The following is a 24,156-nucleotide window of genomic DNA, read 5'->3' on the forward strand; positions in this document are numbered from 1 at the left end:
TCCATGGTTTCAGTTCTACCTTTCCAGGACTGATGTTTTTCCTCTACATAAGGCAGAATTAAAGTGCTGAGGCATACAAACCAAGCATTTGGAGTGAACTGGGTATCTGAGAGCCCAGATTTGAACAAGTAGCAGACTTTACACTACTCTAAATATTAAATTTAAGTATTGAACCTCACATCCACAACACAGAAGTTCCTTTTTTTTCTCTCCAGCTCATCAGCTAAGTTGAATGACACTTAAGATTTTTAGACTGCATGCTTGGTTGAGGAATTTCCTTTCAAAGGGAGCTCTATACTTTAAGAATGCTACACAATACACTTGTTGCACAACTAATCTCAGCTAAGAGAAGGCAAAATTAGTACTAATTAGCACTAGAAAACACTGATCATAAGAGAAGACCCTTAAAGTCAGTTCATTCAACCATATCTTGGTTTCACTCTTAGAGACTACCGAGTTTCAAGTACTCTGATAGCTGGTATGTCTACCACAACAAAGGAAAAACATTAAAAATCACAAATACAATGAAGGTAGAGAGTGATAATCCCATTTTCCTCAAAATATAAAGATCAAGGAGCACTCAAAAGGATTACCATATTAAGTACTGATATTATGTTAATCTTGTTCAGGCCTGCACCCTTCTAAAAATCAATAAACTTGAAGGGAAAAGAAGCGGCCACTGGACAAAGGAGAGTAAGGAGAGGTCAGAATCAGTGCAGACCTAAAACAGATTAATGCACCTATAATCCCATTGCTTTAAGTACATATCTTCAAGCACTGAGCTCATGTTTTTTGTTAAGCCTACAACTGGATGGCATCATCTGGCCAATTCCAGCGTGAATTTCAGACACTACTACAGACTTTATAAGCTGAACACAAGTCAATCGGCTCATTAAGTAACTTGAGATTTGTTGAGTATGCATTCATTGGATTGTTACAAAATTCCTAATCACATCATCAAGAAACATAAAAAGCCTAGATATATTTTCTCTTTAGATTTATTATTATTTCAGAGGCACTTAATGTCTTACATTTATATAGCGCCATTTCCCCTCCAAAGCACTTTACAGTATTTACATACAGGAATGTTTCCTACCACTGTTGAAATGCAGCCATCTGACTATTACCAGTACCATCTTCAAAGCATCAACAGTTTGAGACTGAAAATACTCATCAGTACTTTGTCGTACTAAGATAGTTCAGAATTCCAATTTACAAACTTCCAACTTGTGCTATTAAAAAGACCTAACAGCTAAAATACAGTATCACAGTGCAATTCTGCAACAGAACTGAGACTTAGATCATTTTCATCAGACATTCTTTCATTAGACCAAGTCTATCTCAAAATACTTTAATATAAGGCCTTTTAAGAATATCATTTTAAAACATCATTTCTTTTTTATACTTTCTTTATAAGCCTCTCTTACAATCAAGCACAGTAGAATACTTTCCTTTCAGTATATTTGGAAACACTAAGTCCTGGCCCTAAGGAATACTAGTATCCTCAGTTTCAATGAACTTCATGGCACCTAAAGGCAAACCTACTCCTCCTTGGTTATGGGGCTGGATTTTTTAATGTAGTTTTTTTTTGTTGTTTTTAGTTTTTAAAATAAATCTGCGATTACACCAAATTCTGTTATTAACCAATTGAATTGTAAAGTACTTGGGATTGGCTGCTGGGGTGCTATATAAGTGTGCTGTGCGTGGTTTTGCTTGTCAGTGTTAAAAATACATTAAAGCATCCCGAGTTCACTACTCCACTGCAATGTCTACTCTAGTCACAAGGTTAATAGCAACTTTCTCATTTTAGAGGTTTTTTTTTTTCCTTCTAACAGGCTACTAAAACATACCTTCCAAGGGAAGAAGTTGCATTTGTGCTGAGAACTTTCACCAAAAAAAAAAAAAAGCAGCTGGCATCCATATTTTCACGTTTACAATTAAAAAAAGACTACCACCTCACATACAGCATGCTGCTACCTGCTACGTTATGGCTGATGGGAGAATATGAATGAACAGAAAAAAAGTTAGTAAAATGAGATATTTATTTGCCTTCTTGTGGACCAAGCACAAAAATTTATTCTGGTACCTTATTCTCCTGAATATACTACGCTTCAGAGAGGCTTTTTTGATTTTTATTTCATACTATGAATCCACTGTGGTCACTAGATTCTTATACCAGGATAGTTATTTGCATTTGAGTACTATGAAATAATAGTAGTACTGACAGGTATGGGCAAGAACTATCATAAAAGGAAAAATATTAACAGGTAGAAATTTCAATGTGAATGATGATGACTAATCAAATCGGGTAAAAGTTAACAGATAGCAGTGCATCCAAGTACATATCCATTTTATAAAAAGTTGGTTTTGTTTTTAATCAACCTTTGATATTTAACCTTTGATAAAAGATGCACAGAGAACAGATTTATTGCATTTTTATGCATGCCTTCATGTAGTGCATTCCTCTATTATATGGAACACTAAAAAACTACTAGACCTTCACTGTACAACAGGTATTCTAAATTTTTGTTTTAAAGTCTAAACAGCGATTTAGTTTGAGTCATACCTTCCTATTCCCTGATCACAAAAGTCACCTTGTTTCTCAAAGTCACACGGCAATGACAGTAATCATTTGTATGGAAAACAACGGTTACAGTAAACAAGTCAAAGAATTTGGTTTCTTCAAGGGGATTTGGCAGATGGAACCAGAAAACCAGCAAGGAGTAGAGATCCTTAGACAACAGAGAGAATCACTAGTGAATAATTTGTATAAGAAATCAAGAAACCTCATGACAAATAAAGAGAATAAATGTCAAGGATTAAAGCATCATTTTAGGCTTCACAGCCTAAAAGACCAAACAGGAAGTACCATTATCACTTACTTTCAAACTCAGACCTGAAGGGCAGCTAAAACCATGAGGAGATCCAACTTTTTGCTGTATTACAGTACTGAACCTACACAGGACAGACAGTCTGCTGTTTCACAGATTAACATTTTTTAGTCCATTCTAACCTGTACTGATTTCAAGAGAATGATTTGATCCACATTCTTTTCTCTGTTTCTACTCGTGGGAGCCATTCATTTCTTCAGAACTGAAAACATGCACGAGACTGTTTGATACTAAGAATATAACTTTTCTTTCCCCACCTTTTTTTTTTCCCCACTTTTTTTTTTTTTGTCAGTCCTTTCCTCCCTCAACCTCCTCTCAACTTCTCATTACCATAGTATTTCTCGGACAGAAAAAGGGCAGCTGGGGCAGGGGATGGATGAAGCTTTTGCTAAACTGGGAGAGAATGGGATTGCTGATCAGCACAGCGAATTGCATGGACAGACAGATGTCAAAGAGAATCCAAAACCCAGCAAAGAACAAGCTTAATATTTCTAGCAGAAGGAATCAGTTTTGTCTTTCAGGTTCAGTCCATCCTTTATCAGCAAGGTCGTATTAGCTACATCACAAGGCTTGGTCAAGGAAAAGGCTCTTTCATTTAACAGGGCACAGATCTGAAGATGGAAGAATATCCTGCACTGTGTGAGATAACTCTGAAATATGCATAGAACAGAGCAAAAATCCAAGACTGCTTTGCAGGAACAAGAGAGGTAGGCAACCCTAATTTTAACAGGGCTTTTCACTGAAGGGAAAGAAGGTCTACAAAAGTCAAATCAGCTGATTTCAAATGGTTTGCATCCCAGGATGAATCAGGTTACACTGATTTAAGCCCAATTTAATTTAGGCAGGTTTTTAAACCACAAGAATAAGGACATTCTTAGTACATATCAATAATTAAACCAACATATACACAATTAGCAATATCCTACATAATAGTAAACGCTTAACAGCTTGTTTTGGGTTATCCTAGTTAATTTTTTTAAAAAACAAGCTGAGTAGTTTTATTGTACAATGTCTGCCACTCTACACACTTCCAGTAATCATCAGTCTCTGTAGCAGTTCAGTTCATGACTTTAAGATCCAAATTCTACTGTGTCTTCAGTTATTTTCTTGAACTCGTAGTTTCCTCTGCCATCCATATGCAAGTAAAACTGAAATACAAGAACATATGTTATCAACCACCCAAAAATTACCAGGTCTGTAAATGCCTACATAAAAATGCAAAATCTTAAACTCAGCTAACCAGAGGGTAAGCTTCTTTCACCTCATGTCTCACTAAATTCAATTGCCTCTGGAAAAAAGTTAAAACTGTTTTTGTTCATATCATCCATCAGTCTGCTAACAGTTACACTTAGACTCAACACTGCTATCTTCGGTTTTATGAAAATATGCTTAAGGTACACATTTCTCCCTGTGAATTAATTCAGTATTTTTCCAACACATACAGTCTGTCTGCATAAAAAGTAGTAACAATAGTAAAATCTTAGTTTGGAAGAAAAGTAGTCCATGTATTAGAGATGAACCTTTTATGCATAGATATATTGGGCATCTTGAAAGCAAAAACTCCATGCTGTTCACTGGATTCTGGTTCAAGGGGTTTTTTTTGAGGCTAAGAAAGAAGACAAGTACCTAGTGAGCCTTTCATATTTTTGAGGCTACTTCTACAGAAATATTTTTGGGTTACTTTTCCCTTCATAACTAGAAGCTTAAGAGTATTTCAAATAGTGCAACTGGATTATGAAAGTAAAACATTTTAAAAAAAAAACAGAGCATGACCTATAAGGATGTAAAATGAGAACACCTTGAATTGTAGTCAGTTCAATAGAAGCCGAACAACAAAACCCCTACCACCTACAGATATCCTTAGCAAAAGCAAAGGCTACATACATCATGATGTTTCCAGAGTGACTTTCTGTGGGAGACAGTGAAGAGAGTGATGCCAACCTACATGAAGAAAATACACACAATAAAGCAGTTAATTTTTTCTTATGGGTTAGGTGTTATTTATTTTTCAGCATGATACCAGCTGAAGAGATTAGATTCATAAACACAAACTTCCAGACTCTATTAACAGTATACATATGTAGTCTTAATACAAGATTTTGCAGTTAAAAAAAAGGCAGGAGGGATTTATCTTTTTTAAATTGATTTCACCATTCTTTTGTTCCTAATGATCTGGTAAAACATAGAATGAACTGGGCAAAGGAGGTAAGGCAGGAGGCAGTAAAACAACTGATCTGGTAACTAAAAGAAGTCTACTCTAACAGCAAAAAAAAAACAAAACCACAGAAGCTATTAGTGAATATAAACTTAAAGTGACAATTTAAAGGTGAATAATCTTCCTTTGTTTCCTTGCAACTCAGTTAATTATGCATCCCTAACAGTAGCACCAATTAAAGGACAAAATGGCTCTGATGATAAAACAGGGTAACATTTTTTCTTTCTGCAAGGACAGCTTAACCAGGAATTCTATTTTTCAGTAAGAAGCATTAGCCACTTGGCAACAGTAACTCTAAAACAAAAGTACAAATGAACATTCAAGTTAACAGAATAACAAGTATATGCAAAACAGACTTAGAAAATGGTCAGGATATTGATATTAATGGCGTAAAATTAGTGCAAGAAATAACATCTATTCTTCTGCAGAGTCCTCATCTAGTGTCAATTTACTGCTACAGAAGGCTCCTTAAGTTTCCACTTCAAGTTTCAAGCACACATTTCAGTGGATGCACAGCTTTGCTCCATTACCATTCTGAGAATACTGCTACTCAATGTTATTTCAAGCCCATTCTTTCCCAGGCTAGGGGTGTGAAATCGAATCTTATTGATATTTCACATGGCACTATGTAGAATCTGAAATGGTGAGTATAAGAGGGAAAGGAAAAAGAAAACTTTATTAAATACCATCACGTTTTCTTAGAGTGCTTGGCTTTTCATATCTCAAAATAGATGGAAACGTTAGTTTCCAGCCTTTCACTTCTGTTGCCCTGGCCAAAAGAAACCTCTCCAACAAAGTAGTATAAAAATTCAGATTATTTGATCTTCACTTGACATTCTAAGAGTTTATCTCAAAAGTAAGGTTACTTCGCAGCTAGTAAGGGTTCTCTGATATACAGAGGCCACACGTACATCTAAATTACCCTAAGACTACAAAACAAATATTGAATTCTAGTGTGCATAAAGTGTCCTTGCATGCCCTTCTACGGTTTTTAAAAAATTTTTCATTTTTAATCTGCACTAGACATTAGGAAGAGTACACCTTGTATTCTTTTAAGTTTCCTCTTAACATGCAGAGATAGAATTCTAGAAACAAAGAGCTTACCTTTCGGCAGTGGCTGTAAATGTAGCCTTCTACATCAACACTAACAGCACTGGTGCACTCATCCAGAATTGCAAACTGGGGCTTATGATAGAATAACCTTGCCATCTGGAATGCAAACCAAAAAGCTTTGTGGATACAGAACCACAACCAATAATCCAGTGTTAGAAGTTAAACTAAGAAGTAGTGTCCAAAAATTTACATGGCAAGGGAATTTCTTTTAAGTTGGCACCCACTGAACCCTGAATATTTGAGAGCTATACGTTATCTTTACATTTTTTTTGAAAAACCATTATTTTAGAACTTCTGTTTATATAATCAAAGTGTAAGGCGTGATAAAAGGTCAACATTTCCTATTAAGTTTGGACTACAGTAAACAACATTTTAGGTTGTTTATTCAGTATTCAGGTATTTCACAATTTGGGGGTTTCTTCTAAGTAAAAGATTAATATTTAGTAAACAAAAATCGCTTACAACTCATTTTACATTTTTGACTTATGTCCTGTATTTGTTAAGTATTTATGCTTTTGAGACATACGGCCATTCTCTGTTTTTCTCCCCCACTGAGTACATCCATCCAATCCTGAACGCTGTCCCAGCCTCCTTCACGTTCCAGGATTTGACCCAGCTGGACATTATCCAAGTATTCCTTCAGCACCTTTTATTGAAACAGGAATGACAACTAAAGCTTAAAGTGAACTTAAAGAAATGACTGAAAAAGGTTATAAAGGGTTATACTATTATACTGGTATACTATCAACCCTGATAAATATTAAAAACAAACTAAATGCAGTGTTTTTAATAGCAATTTCAGTATTTTTAAATCTGAAGCATTACTCATCTTAAGCAAGACAAAGGGTTAATGAGCTAATTATCATTACCTGGTCAGAAATCCCTTTCTTTCTCTGATCTTCTAAAGTATCTGGATATATAACTTGATCTCTGAGTGTTCCAAGAGTCATATATGGTCTCTGAGATACGGTTAGAAACAAAAAGCTGTGTCAAATCTTTCTAAACATAGTCCAAGTATGCAGAATGAGAACAATTAAATGTTAATTAAAGTACTTTGCCTCACCTGGGGAACATAGAACAACTTTCCTCTTACAGGTTTTGTTAAACGCCCACCAAACAAAGGCCACAACTGCAATAAGAAAAAGGTTTAAACTTGACCAAAAAAGTCCAACTACAGCAGTGCTTTGGATTCTCCTCCATTTATTTAAAAAAGTTTCCTTACCTCACCAAGAACACGAAAAAGTGAGCTCTTCCCACACCCATTTGGCCCACAAATCAGAACATTTGCACCAGATCGAACCTAAAAATGCAAAGCCAACACATTAAAAGGGTAGTAAGAAAGTATTGTTGAAAGCTTCTATAAACAATAAGTCAAGATGGTATCCTCATAGGCTTGTACACAGTACTTTCCGACATTACAGGGAGCAATTTCCACCAATAATTAATTTTTTTTCCAACTAGTTTAGTACCACCTGCAGCTGGAAGAAAACAACTGTAACAATAAAAACATTTTTTGGGAAAAGAGCTTATAGCTTTTTTTTTTTTTTTTTTTAACGAAGACGATCATTAATTTTGTTCAGATTAGAGCATACCATAAATCAGATTACCTCTGAAATTATCATCTTCACTTTAACATTTTATATTAAAAAACCTTACCTCAAAGTTAAGGTCTTGAATCAAAACATCTCCATTAGGTGTCACCAACGGAACATGATCAAACCTATTTGTATTGCAACATTAAAAAAAAAAAAAAAAAGCAGTTGCCTAAAAGCAGCTAATATTGCATGCTTACTCAGAGATTTAAGGAATAGGGCAAGACTTCAGCAGTACTTCATTCAGTACACTGTCCCAGCTCCAAAAGTGGTTCCTTAGTGTTTAACAAACATCTACAGATTTTTTTTTTCCTTCATATATTTGTTCTCTGAATCCTTATAAGCATTTGGTCTCTAAAACATCTTGTGGATATAAACCTACATTTAAGGATGCACTTCATTTTAAATGTGCTAGTGGAAGTGTATTCCATTAGTTCTAGGATACACAATGAATGACTTCTCTGCTCACCTCTGCCTTGTTTTTTTTTTTTAAATAAAATAATAAAAATAGCTCTATCAACTGCCTTCTCCTTTCCCTCTTCCTCCCCCCTTTCCCTTCTACTCCACTATCTGCTTTCCACGTTGACCAGATTGAGGCTATTTAATCTCTTAACTGGCTTTACTTTATGCCTTTTAGTAGTACTACTATGTCAATACTATGTTTCTCAGACTGCAAAGAACCGAGGAATTGATTGCTACTTGAGTACATCAATGAACTGTCCAAGCATACAGAAATACAAGCAATTGTTTTGAAACTGAATACAGACTTGCCCCTGATTTTTAAAGCTGAATCGTATCATGGAATAAAATCTGTAACCAACATTTCTAAGAAGAAATTTCATAAAGTGTTAACAAAGTGGTCTGGGAAGTCACATTCCAAAGGACAGCAGGAAACGTTACCAAAAAGGCTAAGTCCAAACAGCATATTATGTCTTCTGCTAACATGAGAGGACAAGGATTGACTTACAGAATAGAAATGCCGAGTGGGAGTGAAGTGGAATTATTTGTAAATAAACTATAGCACAACAGGAATTGCATATTGTAATAACTTGTATTAAAGCCTCTACTAATAGGGGTAGAGAGAAAGACTTAAAAGCCAGACTATGTTAAAAATACTGAAGTTGTGGAAACCTTGTAAACATACTTGATAAGGTTATCAGTGTTGATAATTTCTCCAGATCCAGGTATCAAAGGCAAATCTTGCTTTTTATCTGCATCTTAAATTAAGAAAAAAAGTATTAGAGACTGGAACACTACACAGAGATGCGCATATTGCATATTATGTCACGTCTACCTTTTTCTTGCGATACCATAGTACGCTGATATTTGCCACTATTCAAGTCCTTCAGAACCTGCATTAATTCTGTAATTCGAGCTGTGAAACTAAAAAAAAAAAAAATAAACTATAAGTAATTAATCTTTAGAAGTTTTAAAAATCCATAGAAGCTCTAATGAGTAGTCTGTTAAACTGTCAAAATGACAAAGTTATTCAACCCAGCATAGAATCAGAATGTTTACATTTTAGAGTTGCACTGAGGTTGTCTAATATTCACAATATTTACAAGAACCTTTTCCTTGTAATAGGCAAATATTTGATAACTTTTCTTCTTAAGATGTAAAAAACCAGTTTGGTAAATAATCAATAAATAACTGATTTATGAGCATTTGACAATGTCTTTTCAACTAAACATTCAAACTATATGCTGCCACTATTCAGATATGAAATTACTAGTGGACATAATAAGCACAGCTTCAGATATGTGTTTAGCATAAAATGTTTTTAACTTCTAGATTTTTAGGGTGCTGCAATGAACAAAGCATATAAGTTCGTTTGAATTCTACAGTCAGTTTCTTAACATGACATGAGAAACAGCAACAACATAACTTTGAGAGAGATTATTTTACACAACTACTATTAAGCTTACCCAGCCAATCTTGTCATTTCACGGCCCGCTAGGACTATTCTGCCCAATGCCTGAGACATTCTCAGTAGCATTCTTCCACTTTGGTAGTAATCCTAGGGTAGAAGAAAGTTTCTTTACGTGGACTAACAATATTTAAATTCAGGAAATTGTTGTAATTCTGTTCTATTTACCTCCAAAAGTTCTGCATGAGTACTATTCTGATGACGAGGATCAGCCAGGTTCAAAAACGGACGACTAACAACCAGGTAACCAACCACAGTGGCAAGGTCTGCAGTTTAAGAGTAAATATTAAGCTACACATTAATTGAAGCGATAAGAAAAAAGGAGAATTCTCATGTAATAAGTTTAGCATGTTCTTAAATATAGCGATCCATTAGCATGACAAACACTTACATTTGGCAATGATAGTATCAATAAAACCCATAGAGAACCGGAACAGGATGAAATTATGCAAGTGTTCCACCTGATAAGTTATAGAAGAAAAAAGGTCAAACTATATCAGTACCTGGTTTACTATCTTATTATTTTACAGAAGTTTATTCCAAACAGTTATTTTTCAGTAAGTAACAGATAGCTCACCATGCCTGTAACTGTGACAAGCATTGCACAAGTGTCCCTGCTGGCACAGGCTTGCACTCTAGATCAAACCAACCTACACTTGAAACTACGCAGTGAGAGAATAGTAATTGTGGTGGGCGAAAAGGAGGTAAGTGGCAAGAGAAAGACCATTCTATCAGAAACCTGTGTTCTGCTTACAGCCTGCTAATTTATTTTTAAATCTATTAACTGTAGCAGCATAAACACCAAGCCATTATAATTCAATTTATATTACTATATGTCAAGAATCACCATGATAAAATTAATTGAAGTTTTGCTTAAAATATTTTAAAAGATAAAAGAAGTCTTACCAGTTTACGGAAGGTTTTGTGAATAGTCTGTTTTTCTCTCAAGTTTCCATTATAAAAAGCAATTTCTTCACTAAAAAAAAAAACAAAAACAAAAACAAAAAAACAACAACAAACCCATAAAGAATGCAACTTCATTTTGTTAAAAGACAGTCTTTGAAAAAGTCAGCCATAAAACACAGGAATATAGCTCTTTCAATTACCTTATGAAATGAGAGTTTGTACTTTTCCACAACAGTAGACTATAAGCTTATTATATGTCAGCTACAGTTTGTCTTTTGAATTAGGAATATAATGCACATATAAATTATTTAATAATAATCTCCATAAAGATGCAAACACTTTGCTCAGAATTGATAGCATCGGACTTTCCAAATATATTTTAACATACAATTGCTATTTACACCACAGTACTACTTTGTCACTTACATCTTGCCATCCAAGTAAATCTATACCTGTTTGTAATGAGTCGTGAGTTGACATATCTGTACTCCCCTTCATATTTTTGTTCTATAATAGTCATCTTGCCAATTGGTCTCCTTAAACGTGTAAGGAAAAACCCCGAAATAATCAAGTACGCCATCATGCTAGCTGGACCCTGTGAATATCAAAAAAGAATAAAAGCTTACTATCTAGATGGTCTCAAATTGCAACATCTGTATCCAAAATGCCCATAAAGTATGAATCCCTTGATTCTCACCTCACATCTGTCTACATTACCAAGTCAATTACTCTTGCAATTCCCATCACGTTCCTTTCTTTTGTGTTGTAGATAGTTTTATTAATTTTACTAATTCTCTGTCCCCAGATATCCTTTCCATCCCAGCCTTCTACTCAAGTTTTTATCATCACTCAGTACAATCTCCATGTCCTACTGTCCTAGCTTATTTCATTAATAATTTCCTCGTCCTTTCTCACTTCCTCTCCTTCATTTCTGCCTGCTTCTTTTTCTCGATATTTGCTACATTGTCACAGCAGTCAATATTTCAATCCCGTTCCCTTCTTTGATCTATACATCTCCAACACATTTCCTGCTTCTCTCAAGCAGTCCTGGTATGGATCTCTTATTCTTCTGGACCCTAAGTTCAATAGACCAGGGCTTCCAAACAGCATGCTTAAATATTACTGAAGTGTGGCATGGCATAAAACCAAAGGCATAAACTGAATTTGGTATAAACTGCCAAAACATAAACTAAATATTACAGAGAGCAATGCAAAGACATCCGAGACTGGAAAAATTACTTCGGTTCAGCTAAGCGTTACTGCAGTCTGTTTCGACAAAATCCACACACGTGTCCCAGAGCTATTTCTTGTCAAACCCTGAACATTTTTGATAATGCGTTACTTTACTACGCTGAAGAATTATTTCTGAAGTTATTCAGCTTATTGCGGCGTTGGCGGGGGGAATATAATGGTCGTATAGCTCAATGCAAGGAATGGCTCCCCTTTACAGAGGCTGCAAAGAAACAGAAAACTTATTTTCTCCCTTAAATGGAAGTCACGCAAGATATAAGCGGCCAGAAGGGTACTGTACTAAATGGGATTCCCAAGTAACTGCTAGGAGAAAATAAAGAACTTTCTTGTTTCTTCAAATTATTGATCAAATGCCTGCAAATTCAGTTTTTATTTTGCTTGCCTCAAGACAGAGAGCACTAAAGCATACAAAACATTGAGTGTACAAGCATATTTTCAGTATATCCCTTCAAATAATGCATGAATCTATAATCAAATTCTAGAGTTTTCCTCAGACTTCAAACAGGTACAAGGCTATAACCAAGGAAGGGAAAATTTACTTATAACACTAGAAAACACACTCAATTTACCTGAGCTCCTATGGCACTTGTTAGCTTGAAGATATACAAAACTATATCCAAGAAGGGCTGCAAGAGAAGCATAGGAAAAAAGCATTAGAACACGAACACAAAACGGTCCAGAAACCACCAACCACCCCAAGAACAGTTATAGCTCTGCATTAAAAGCACAATACTGGTTAACCTATTACACAAACTAAATGCTAAAATAAAAGCAATTTCAGCCACATTTTCCTGAAAACATTCACTCAAGAATTAAACATAAAAGCACCATGATCTTCAGATAAAGTAGAATCATGGAATCATTTTGGTTGGAAAAGACCTTTTAGAACATAAAGTCCAACTGTTAGCCTAGCACTGCCAAGTCCACCACTAAGCCATGTCCCTAAGCACCACATCTACTCATCTTTTAAATATCTCCAGGGATAGCGACTCCTCCACTTCCCTGGGCAGCCTGTTCCACCGCTTGAAACCCTTTCTGTGAAGAAATTTTTCCTGATGTCCAATCTAAACCTCCCCTGGCACAACTTGAGGCCGTTTCCTCTTGTCCTATCACTTCTAACTTGGGAGAAGAGACCAACACCTGCCTTGCTACAACCTCCTTTCAGGTAGTTGTAGACAGTGATAAGGTCTCCCCTCAGCCTCCTTTTCTCCAGACTAAACAATCCCAGTTCCCTCAGCCGCTCCTCAGAGGTCTTGTGCTCTAGACCCTTCACCAGCTTTGTTGCCCTTCTTTGGACTCTCTCCAGCACCTCAATGTCTTTCTTGTAGTGACGGGCCCAAAACTGAACACAGTATTCAAGGTGCGGCCTCACCAGGGCCAAGTACAGAGGGATGATCACTTCCCTTGCCCTGCTGGCCACGCTATTTCTGATACAAGCCAGGATGCTGTTGGCCTTCTTGGCCACCTGGGCACTCTGCTGGCTCATATTCAGCCAGCTACTGACCAATACCCCCAGGTCCTTTTCCGCCAAGCAGCTTTCCAGCCACTCTTCCCCAAGCCTGTAGTGGTTCATGGGGTTGTTGTGCCCCAGGTGCAGGACCTGACACTCAACCTTGTTGAACCTCATACAGTTGTCCTCAGCCCATCGATCCAGCCTGTCCAGATCCCTCTGCAGAGCCTTCCTACCCTCAAGCAGATCAACACTCCCACCTAACTCAGTGTTGTCTGCAAACTTACTGAGAGTGCACTCAATCCCCTCGTACAGATCATTGATAAATATACTGAAGAGAACTGGTCCCAATACTGAGCCCTAGGGAACACAACTTGTGACCGGCCGCCAATTGGTTTTAACTCCATTCACCACAACTCTTTGGGCCATCCAGACAGTTTTTTACCCAGCAAAGAGTACGCCCGTCCAAGCCATGAGCAGCCAGTTTCTCCAGGAAAATGCTGTGGGAAACGGTGTCAAAGGCTTTACTAAAGTCTAGGTAGACAACATCCACAGCCTTTCCCTCATCCACTAAGCAGGTCACCTTGTCATAGAAGGAGATCAGGTTAGTCAAGCAGGACATGCTTTTCATAAACCCACGCTGACTGGGCCTGATCACTTGGTTGTCCTGTACGTGCCATGTGATGGCACTCAAGATGATCTGCTCCATAACCTTCCCTGGCACCAAGTCAGACTGACAGGCCTATAGTCCCCCCCTTCTTGTAGCTGGGTGTCACATTTGCTAATTTCCAGTCAACTGGGACCTCCCCGGTTAGCCAGGACTGCTGATAAATGATGGAAAGTGGCTTGGTGAGCACTTCTGCCAGCTCCCTCAGTACCCTTGGGTGGATCCCATCTGGCCCCATAGACTTGCATGTGTCTAAGTGGTGTAGCAGGTCACAAACCATTTCCCCTTGGATTGTGGGGGCTTCATTCTGTCCCTGTCTTCCAGCTCAGGGGGCTGGGTTCTCAGAGAACAACTGCTCTTACTACTAAAGACTGAGGCGAAGAAGGCATTAAGTACCTCAGCATTTTCCTCATCCTTTGTCACTATGATTTCTCCCTGCATCCAATAAAGGATGGAGATTCTCCTTAGCCCTCCTTTTGTTGCTAATGTATTTATAGAAACATTTTTTATTGTCTTTTACAGCAGTAGTCAGATTAAGCTCTAGTTGGGCTTTGGCCCATCTTATTTTTTCCCTGCATAACCTCACAATATCCTTGTAGTCCTCCTGAATCACCTGCCCCTTCTTCCAAAGGTCATAAACCCTCCTTTTTTTCCCTGAGTTCCAGCCAAAGCTCTCTGTTCAGCCAGGTCGGTCTTCTTCCCCACCAGCTTGTCTTTCAGCACATGGGAATGGCCTGCTTCTGCACCTTTAAGATTTCCTTCTCACAGATCGTCCAGCCTTCTTGGACTCCTTTGCCCTTCAGGACTACCTTCCAAGGGACTCTGTCAACCAGGCTCCTAAGCAGGCCAAAGTCTGCCCTCCAGAAGTCCAAGGCAGCAGTTCTGCTGAACCCCCTCCTTATTTCTCCAAGAATCGATAACTATCATTTCATGATCGCTATGCCCAAGACAGCCCCCAACCGTCACATTACCCACAAGTCCTCCTCTGTTTGCAAACCAGAGATCCAGTGGGGTGCCTTCCCTAGTTGGCTCACTCACTGTGTCAGGAAGTTATCTTCCACACACTCCAGGAACCTCCTAGACTGTTTCCTCTCCACTGTATTGCATTTCCAGCAGACATCTGGTAAGTTGAAGTCCCCCACAAGAACAAGGGCTGCAGTTGTGAGACCTCTCCCATCTGCTTATAGAATATTTCATCTGCCTCTTCATCCTGGTTTGGTGGTCTATAACAGACTCCCACCGTGATATCTGCCTTGTTGGCCTTCCCCCCGATTCTTACTCATAAACACTCAACCCTATCACCATCATCAAGCTCTAGACAATCAAAACACTCCCTAACATACAGGGCCACCCCATCGCCTCTCCTTCTTTGCCTCTCCCTTCTTCAGAGTTTATAGCCATCCATTGCAGCACTCCAGTTGTGAGTCATCCCACTATGTTTCCATGGTGGCAACTATATCACAGTTTTCCTGCTGCACAATCACTTCCAGCTCCTCCTGTTTGTTGCCCATGCTGTATGCACTGCTGTAGATGTGCTTCAGTTGAGCTATTGATCCTGCCACCTTTTTGCTGTGAGAAGCCCTGATTCCTGCATGACCATTCTCAGCTGCTTCCGAGGTTTCTAACCCATCAATAACCCTTGCGTCTTTGCTGTTGCATGGCTCTGCATCCCCTACCTCCATTGAGACGGCAGACCGAAGAACCTTGCTGGCACACTGTCCCACAAGTACGTACCATGTAAGAAAGTATTTCACTGTTTTAGGTCTGTAATAACACTCTGCTCACTAAGCAAAGTTGGACTAGACCCCATGATTACTTAACTGAAGTAACTGTAAGAAATACTGAGCAGAAGGATAATGCCGTACATTTAGCTATGTACCTGATAGAAGGAATATTCCAATTTGCAAGCATCCTGCTCCATACACTCTCTCTCAAAGCTAGAGCAGTTGAACTACAGGTTTTGTAGCCAGAAGTTTTTGAACACATCAACTTGTATTTTGCTTTATACTTCTGCTTGTATGAACAACATAGCATCAAAAAAATTTAGTCTAAAAATTTCAACAGTACTCTACTTCATTACCTAAAACCTTTCTGGATTTGCACCAGAAAGAGGGAAATGCTTATTCAACCACACCTCCCTACCCAAAATAATATTCTTATGTAACTAAAAGCTAGCTATTGGTTTTCTTCTGAAACCTCACTAGCTGAGAAAGTGTACTCATCACTGTTCAACTACAAAAGAATGTGACAAGTTCTTTAAAAGAAAATTTAATACAAATTATAACAACCCACAACAGTGCTTTAGCAGAAGTCATGGAAACCACAGAGCGTGAAACATTATAATATCATAAACAATTCTTTTTAGCACAATACTCCAAGCCATACACATATAAATACAAGCAATTGTTTCGAGCTCTGACATCACATCCTAAATATCCACAGCTATTACTCAAAGTTCTGTCTGCAAAGACTTACCTTGCTAAGGTTCGAATACAGGTCCACTACACTGTTACAGAATTTTTCTACATCCTGTGTAAGGAGTTGATCTGGATTAGCTATTCTGTTGTCCAGATTTCCCATTTTGTAGTATGTATAAGCTCTGAAACAAAACAATATCTAAGCAGCAGAAAAAAATTCATTACCTGGGATCTCAAATAATTAGAACCCCCCTGCTTCATACAACTGAGATGGAAAGTAGCGCAAACATTAAATGACTGTATGGAGTCAACATAGCTTGTGCTTCTGCCTCACCAGATCCACAGAATCCTGCAGAACTGTTTAGGCTCCAGAATGTTTTAGTTGAAGCTCACACCTGTGCTGCTCTATGCACTGCTGCGCACTTAGGAGTTAGAAAACCCTCACAAACTCTGCATCAGCACACCTGACAACCAAAATTCAGTGCAGAAGGACATAAGCAGCTACTCAAGTTCATGCATCTAATTCAGTCTGAAGGATTATTAGCACTACATGAAAGCAACTAAAGTACTTTGGAAGCTGACCCAGGAATGGAAGCAGTACAGTGCATTATTTTGTTTTTCCGAATTGAGCCAACTTTCTTGTCTTTGTATCTGTGCCATATGCAACCTAGACAAGCCACACGTCCTTAACTGCAAATTAACTGCAACCTAAAGCCTTTTTTAAATAGTATACCTAATGTATTAAGCACCTTGCTACTTTCTTACTTATTTAAAATTATTTGGTTTGATTTTAATCAACTTAGACATAAACAAGGTGTTACTTACTTAAGATATTCCTCATAGAGGTATCTGGTAAGTCTTACTCGGAAGCAAAGTTTCAATTCATTTAAACCATACTTCAGAAAGTTATTCACTAAAGAGATCTGAAATAAAGAGACAGCATTTCCATATTTAGCTAACAAGATTTAATATACTTAGATCAGTTTGCACCATAAATTGTGCAAACACTTTACAACAGGTGAATTCGCCCCTTGAAGTCAATAATACTTTCAACACACCTAAGATCAGCCATATAGCATCTGCAGGACCACTGATGAGGTTCTTTCTACATTTTTGAAAACTCCAGTTCCCAGTGGAACTCACCATATCAAAAGGTTTAATAAAAAACTATGTTCATACAGCATATTTTCAGCTCTTCTGATAAGCTCTGGAAAAGAGTCACCATTTGACAACCACTACCTTAAATTCATCAATTTGCTTTTAAATCTATTGTAAACCAGGTACATCTATTAGGTAGTAACAATTATTTCCATCTGGTGCAGGCCAAAGATGTTGACAAGCTGGAGGAAAGTTAAAGGGTAGAAAAAAACATAACAAATCTCAGAAGAAGCTGTAAGAAATATAAAAATTAGAGACTAAAAAGAAATCTTCATCTTCAATAGTGTCAAAAGAATCCCAAACCCTCAATATTGAAACATCATCCAATCCGTAAGATGTTATTATGCGGTATTACAGATGGCACATTATCGGTCAAAATTGCCATTAACAAAGCCAACCTGAAAACCTAAACATGTCTGTCAGAAAAATAGTTGCATCCAATAAGAAAACATGCTGACAAAGCCTCCCACACACTGGAGCCAAAAAAATAAATGCATCCAATACAGACCTGCACGTAAAACAACTAATTTCCATGAGTTTTAAGACACTCATTTAAGATCTTTTCCCCAAATTCTTAATTTACATTTAAAATATGCTCTACTAAAAGGCTGGCACAAGATAAGCACTTACAGCAGGCATTGCGGCGATGAAGTTGAACAAGTATTTCTTGAAATCTTTTCTGCTGCGGCCAATGATAGCACTGTAAACGACCATCAGCTAAGAGTTAGTTACAAGAGAAACGAGAAAGTATAAACTAGCATGTCTTAAGTGGATAAACTCTCAGTGGACCACACAGAGGAAAAAAAAATCGTCATAGAAATCTGTAGTATCACCTGTACGATCAAGTATGGCAGACTTCTGTAAGTTAAGTAGTAAGTGACAGACTAAGCAATTATCTCCCTTCTGCTCCTGCAGTAACAGCCTGCATTAAGGGCTCAGAAATTCATGGTCACAGAATACCAGTTCCTTTCCTTCTTTTTTTTTTTTCCAGATTCTCACAAGAGAGAAACAAAGCAGTCCTTCCATTCTACAAAGCACTGAAAGTCTCTCCTGAAATACAATATCATTTTGAATTCACACTTCAAGACAAATTCTGACTTGCTTCAATGAGCAACAAGAATAATCAGAGGTCTAGAAAACACTTTCTAAAACAGTAAGACTGAAAGCATTGTGTTTATCAACCGAAAGAGCAAATAGCTCAGTAGGAAGAATTAACAGCCCTAATATCCAAGCAACATGTCTGAATCTATGACACAGAACCACTATGCCACTATTCTGAAGTGCCTTCTTGGACGTTCAGATCAACATAAGATTTAGTCTTCAGTGTACAAAATGGGAACAAAATAATTGAAAGTCAACTTTGGTTAAAAAAATTGTGTCCAACAGCAGAAAAAGAGTTAATTAAAAATTATTTTTTCTTTAAAAAAATACAGGGATACCCCCCCAAAATTGCAACTATACCAGTTTTCCAACTATTTTATATAAATAAGCAAGCTATAAAATGTCTGAATACGTGTTCTGACAGACTACTTTCCCTGTCAAACACAAGAAAGAATATTTTAAAATAACAAGTTTATAGATACCTTTCAATGACTGTTCCATTTTGAATCATCCAAATATCACAATACGTGCGGACTACCAGCATCACAGCAATAAGCAGCAAATAACCTGTCTAGTACAAAAATAGAAGTGTAACAGTTAAACGATAAAATTCACCACTTTTTTCTAACAAGTGATCCAACTGTATCTAGCAGAAAAATATTATCCTGCTGCCCCCAGCTAATGTAATATTTGCTTACTTTGCAGGAAACACATTAGCATACAATATTTTTAATAAAATACTGATTACATTTTTATGGAGAAAGTTTTTCTTTTAAAAAGCTGTGTTTGGTTGATACATATACTGGACACATCCTATGAGATGGAGGATTGCAGGGATAAAGAAGTTACTGCTATTCTGAGACACCTTTCTGCCATAAGCATAGGATCACATAGGTTGCAAGGGACCTCTGAAGGTCACCTACTCCAACTCCCCACTCAAAACAGGGTCACTAGTAACCAGTCACCAGTCAGACTTTGTACCATTGATCAGAAACCTTTAAGCCCAACAGTCCAGCCAGTTTTCCATCCACCTCATTGTCTACTCATTCTGCCAATTCAGTTTGGCTATCATGGTACTAAGGGAGATCTTAGTTTCAAGGCCTTGCTAAAATCAAAGCATTCAACGTCCTCTGTTCTTCCCTTATCCACACAGCCAGTTATCTCATCACTGAAAGCAATCAGGTTAGTAAGGCATGATCTGCCATGCATAAATCCAGGCTGGCTGATTCCAATCACATTTTTTGTCCTTCATGTGGCTGTAGTTCACTTCCAGGAGGATTTGCTCACAGCCTTACTAGGAATATGGTGAGGCTGACCAGCCTGTAGCTTCCAGTATACTTATTTTCAAAGATGGGAGTGATGTTTGGGTGTTTTGGGGATTATCAGTAACCTCTTCTGATGGCCATGATCCTTTGAAGTTGATGGAGGCCAGCTCTGTCAGCACTCTGAGGCATTCCCATCCATGCTTCTACCTTCCGTGTACTTCCTCTTTGCGAATGAGCTGTCAAAGGTCCCTGTTCATCCAGGCTCGCTGGCTGCCATGCTTGCTCTACCTTCTGTACATTGGAATTCATTGCTCTTGGGCCTGATGTATGTTGAAGTTCCAATATATTACAGTTCATCACTTAAGTTCTTAGCTCAACTAATGCTCTTTCAAAAAAGTTCAGGTGTTCTGGAAGGCATGAGAAAGATGCTAAGGCAAACCACGTTATCTTGCTAAATTCTAGTCTGCATAGCTTTCCTGAAATGACACTAACAGACTTTTTGACAAATTCACTTTCTAATGAGGGTTGGCCTAGATGTCAGTTACAGAAGCAAAATCATGGATGAAGAGCATGCTATTTAAAGACAGGAAGCATTTGCATAGAGAAGTGTACTACCCTGCATCGGAATCAAGCAAAACCCAGATGCCCTTTTAAAGATACGCTACAGATAGTAGTTACTAGCTGACAGTAAATGGCTTATCTTGTAATTGAAACCATAATGCAACTTTTTAGTGACCTAACAACTGAACATACATGTAGATTTTTATATTAAAATGTTGCTATTTTAAAACATGTAGTACAATTTAGTCCTATTCAAGTAAAGTATATGCTTTTGTTTAAATTCTGATATAATTACGAAAGAAAACTTGACTCCAAAAATGCTCCTTTTTATTTGCTACTGTAGGCAATGCTTACCTCTTTACAAAGTGTTCTAGGGACCATTATTTTCAGGATTCGACATATTCTTGCAATAAACACTCTGTCCACCATCGCTCGCTCCTTCTTTCCCTCTTTCTGCTGCACACAGAACAAGCAAAACAAGAAAAGTGAGATTCTTTTTGGTAATGTATTATTTAAATGTTGTTGTGATATTTTCCTTATCCAAGTTATTTACAGCTACCTTCCTTCTGCAGCATTTGTAATATTTCCCTCCAATTTAAAACTTGCTCGCACAAGTTAAACAAAATGTAAGAATTGGGAGCGTATGCCCTCGTAGCTAACAGAAATCCTAAGTAAGAGAACTAAGCTATCAAATTGCAATAGGAAGTAGCTGCCATGATGCAAAATACTATTTATTTCAAATCTACGTTAAAAGTGGTACACGAACAATGCAGATCACAGCATTAAAACATCCAATTACAAGTTATAATGCAATCTGCTATCTCTTAACATTACTTACCTCTAGAAGACACCATCAGCCAGTATTTTTAAAGATATCTTCCATCATTTGTCTAGACTATCAATGGTTTAAACTCCTTGACTGTACAGCCCAAACTTGCTTCAAGTGAAACCAGAATTTGTTATTCCTTTAATTCTAGAAAATAGTGCAACACACCCCTAGTGAGCTAAATCTACCAGACTTAAAAACCCTCTTATACCCAAACACCTTTTATTTGGGTCAGTTGCATTTGTTTACTCCATATAACCCTATCTTCTGTCCTGACTAACCTGAATACTTTTTAACAAGCTAATGGTCCAGGTATTTTTTCTTTCTTTCTTTCCTTTGTGTTCTTTCTTTCCTTTCAGAGTTGTGACATAAGGATTCAGTCCTGAAAACAGACTAAAAGGGCACACACGTGTATTTGAAACAAGTCCCACCTAATCAACCTAATCCTGCTATCTTTACTACACAAGACTCATGCAAAGCATAACTTATCAATGCCTACAGTAATACTACAACATACTCAGACAGGAAACCTGAACGAAAAAACAAGGGAGACAGAATAGCGAAAACAAAGAAAGTAGCCTGTGATTCACCACTAATCAACTCAGACAATCCTATCAAGCACTCTATTTTTTTATTTCCAAGGATTATTAAACCACAGAAACTTGCACAAGGAGCACAACTTGATCTCTTCACTTACTGTTTATATATGCAACATGATGGGCAACAAGTGCAAGCTCTGAGCCCCAGCAAACACAAATTTACTCTGAATGCTCTGTGAATAAGCCTACATCTTTTTTTCATGGGATGAAGTAAACTATAGTCCTACCCTTTACAAAAAGCTATGTGAACGCAAACTATGGATACAAATTCCAGCCAGATAGGATGCTATATGGTAGATTATAAAAATAATTTTAATTAAAAAATTTTTACACTAAAATCCAAGCAATCTCAACAACTAAAGACCACTGTCCAGGCCTAATGAAGCATGACCCTACACATGTTACTGCTTTTCTGAAATATACATGACAAACAAAACGCCTGATATGCAAAATTCTAGAAGTACCCGACTAAACGTACTTGATGTCTGAGCTAAACCTATTTTTCCTCTCTATTTACCTCTTCTCCATTTCTACTTCTGCGTTTCACTTACATTAATTCCAATATCTTCTTTCCCAGAGGTTTTTTTCCTTAGACCGTTAATTCCTCATTCAGTATAATTATATCCAAGATGGGCAGGAATAAGAGAAAGCTAGTTAAGGTTTTTACAAACAGGTATAGCTATGCAAAATACAAGTGTTTATGGCAGATAGTGCAGTCAAGGTCTGGCTAGAAGCTAACTCGATGCTTGCATACACCTTTATATTTAACCAGTGCAAGCCTTTTCTTAAGTTTTCAGCAAAGACAGAAGTACATGGAATAGTTATCTATTCATACTATCGTATGACCCAATATTTCTAATCTTGGGCTCTGCCCTTTAGGCTGTCGTATTTTATTTGAACACGAAACTAAAAACTTGACTTAAAGGGATATATCCTTTTCAAATAAATGAATTAACAGACACACAAAAGACAAGGGAAACGCCAAACCTCCTACCAGAAGTCTGACATACTTTTTAGAAGTTGTCAGACTCTACATCTTGTTCCATACTTTCTCTTTTAAATAAAAAGCAAATACGAGTCATACCAAATCTACAGACAGTTGTTTGTTGCTATGCATACAGCCAAACTTACAACACTAGTCCTTAAAACATTCATAAGGCACAAAGAGATGAAAAAGCACATGGTACACATCAAGCACATAACATTATGCAGTCAAACTTCATCCACATGTGATTAACCTGATTCTTCCGTTTGTTTCACCAATGCAAGTCTGCAAGTATCATTCAAACCACATTTGCACCATAGCCATCATTCTGTCCAAAACAAAACTACAATTACGGGACTTAAAAAAAAAAAAATCAGTATTATTAAAAAATCTTAAAAATATATTACACAAAGAAAGAATTACCTCATTGTTCTGCAAGGCTTGTTTTCCACTTCTTTTACTGTAGAGGAAAAAATAAAGTATTTACTTGTTATTAACACACGTTTCTTTGTCTTGATCTCTACACAGAAGAGACAAAAAGGAAAGCTTGGGATTATATCACTATCTATTTCTTTCAAAGCAGTATAGTGTCTTCACAGCTGGGCTACCTTTTATATCAAACTTATGTTCTGGTTTTATACAATTTCAATGAAACCTTACTCCTTCCAGCATTCAGTTTCATGCAGGGAAACTAGGTCTCCCTCTTTAATCTCTGAGTTTTGCTTTACCTTGGCTTCTGTATCATGAACTCCTAGTGTTTTTATGTTTCTCACATATGCTTTGCAAGCATGCCTACACGGTTCCACTGACCACAAATGAAAACCACATGAATGCCGATTCAGCAATCCAAGCAACCCAACTTTGATGTTTCGCCTATCTACATAAGCCAAACAGATTTCTTTTGCATTAAATTTGACTTTCAAATAACACATTATACTATATATAAAGATTATTTGTTCATAAACATGCACTGCAGGGGAAAAAAAAGTCAGATCCTGTGAAACCAAGTTCCTGCAAAGGTGTGCATTGGAAGGGGAGCTAGTTTTTATTCTGTCCTTTTTTCTTCCCCTGCGTTTTATAGAACAGTTAGAGGAAAAATATTTACCAACTAGTGCTAAGCAAACATTCAAAAGTACAACGCTATTCCTCTTCCTCTCCTTTTAAGAAAGGCAAGCTGACATATAAAACAGTTATAGTTTGTCTTTCTTTCTGAACATTCAAGCATCAGATAA

The 24,156-nt window shown here is 37.3% G+C and overlaps 1 protein-coding gene across 4 annotated transcripts in view; it reads right to left on the minus strand.

Annotated features, from left to right (window-relative positions):
* Positions 1–982: 982 nt before the first annotated feature.
* The window catches only part of ABCD3 (ATP binding cassette subfamily D member 3), a 38,458-nt gene continuing 15,284 nt past the window's right edge, over positions 983–24,156 (minus strand). For 2 of the 4 annotated variants that reach the window (XM_068406208.1, XM_068406207.1), the window contains exons 2-23: positions 23,348–23,384; positions 20,869–20,970; positions 19,171–19,259; positions 18,218–18,287; positions 17,255–17,352; positions 16,488–16,611; positions 12,465–12,521; positions 11,097–11,239; positions 10,645–10,714; positions 10,130–10,199; positions 9,907–10,004; positions 9,737–9,828; positions 9,106–9,194; positions 8,956–9,028; positions 7,876–7,939; positions 7,442–7,519; positions 7,283–7,348; positions 7,089–7,178; positions 6,746–6,865; positions 6,211–6,315; positions 4,776–4,832; positions 983–4,039 (exon numbers count right to left, since the gene is read on the minus strand). In XM_068406208.1, the coding sequence (XP_068262309.1) occupies positions 3,962–4,039; positions 4,776–4,832; positions 6,211–6,315; positions 6,746–6,865; positions 7,089–7,178; positions 7,283–7,348; positions 7,442–7,519; positions 7,876–7,939; positions 8,956–9,028; positions 9,106–9,194; positions 9,737–9,828; positions 9,907–10,004; positions 10,130–10,199; positions 10,645–10,714; positions 11,097–11,239; positions 12,465–12,521; positions 16,488–16,611; positions 17,255–17,352; positions 18,218–18,287; positions 19,171–19,259; positions 20,869–20,970; positions 23,348–23,384 (1,870 nt within the window). In that variant the 3' untranslated portion in view covers positions 983–3,961. Of the gene's footprint in view, positions 4,040–4,775; positions 4,833–6,210; positions 6,316–6,745; positions 6,866–7,088; positions 7,179–7,282; positions 7,349–7,441; positions 7,520–7,875; positions 7,940–8,955; positions 9,029–9,105; positions 9,195–9,736; positions 9,829–9,906; positions 10,005–10,129; positions 10,200–10,644; positions 10,715–11,096; positions 11,240–12,464; positions 12,522–16,487; positions 16,612–17,254; positions 17,353–18,217; positions 18,288–19,170; positions 19,260–20,078; positions 20,326–20,868; positions 20,971–23,347; positions 23,385–24,156 lie in introns of those variants that run through there. The other 2 variants (XM_068406209.1, XM_068406205.1) reach the window with 2 other exon arrangements.

Source organism: Nyctibius grandis, chromosome 8, assembly GCF_013368605.1.
Source record: "Nyctibius grandis isolate bNycGra1 chromosome 8, bNycGra1.pri, whole genome shotgun sequence".
Taxonomy (NCBI): Eukaryota; Metazoa; Chordata; class Aves; order Nyctibiiformes; family Nyctibiidae; genus Nyctibius; species Nyctibius grandis.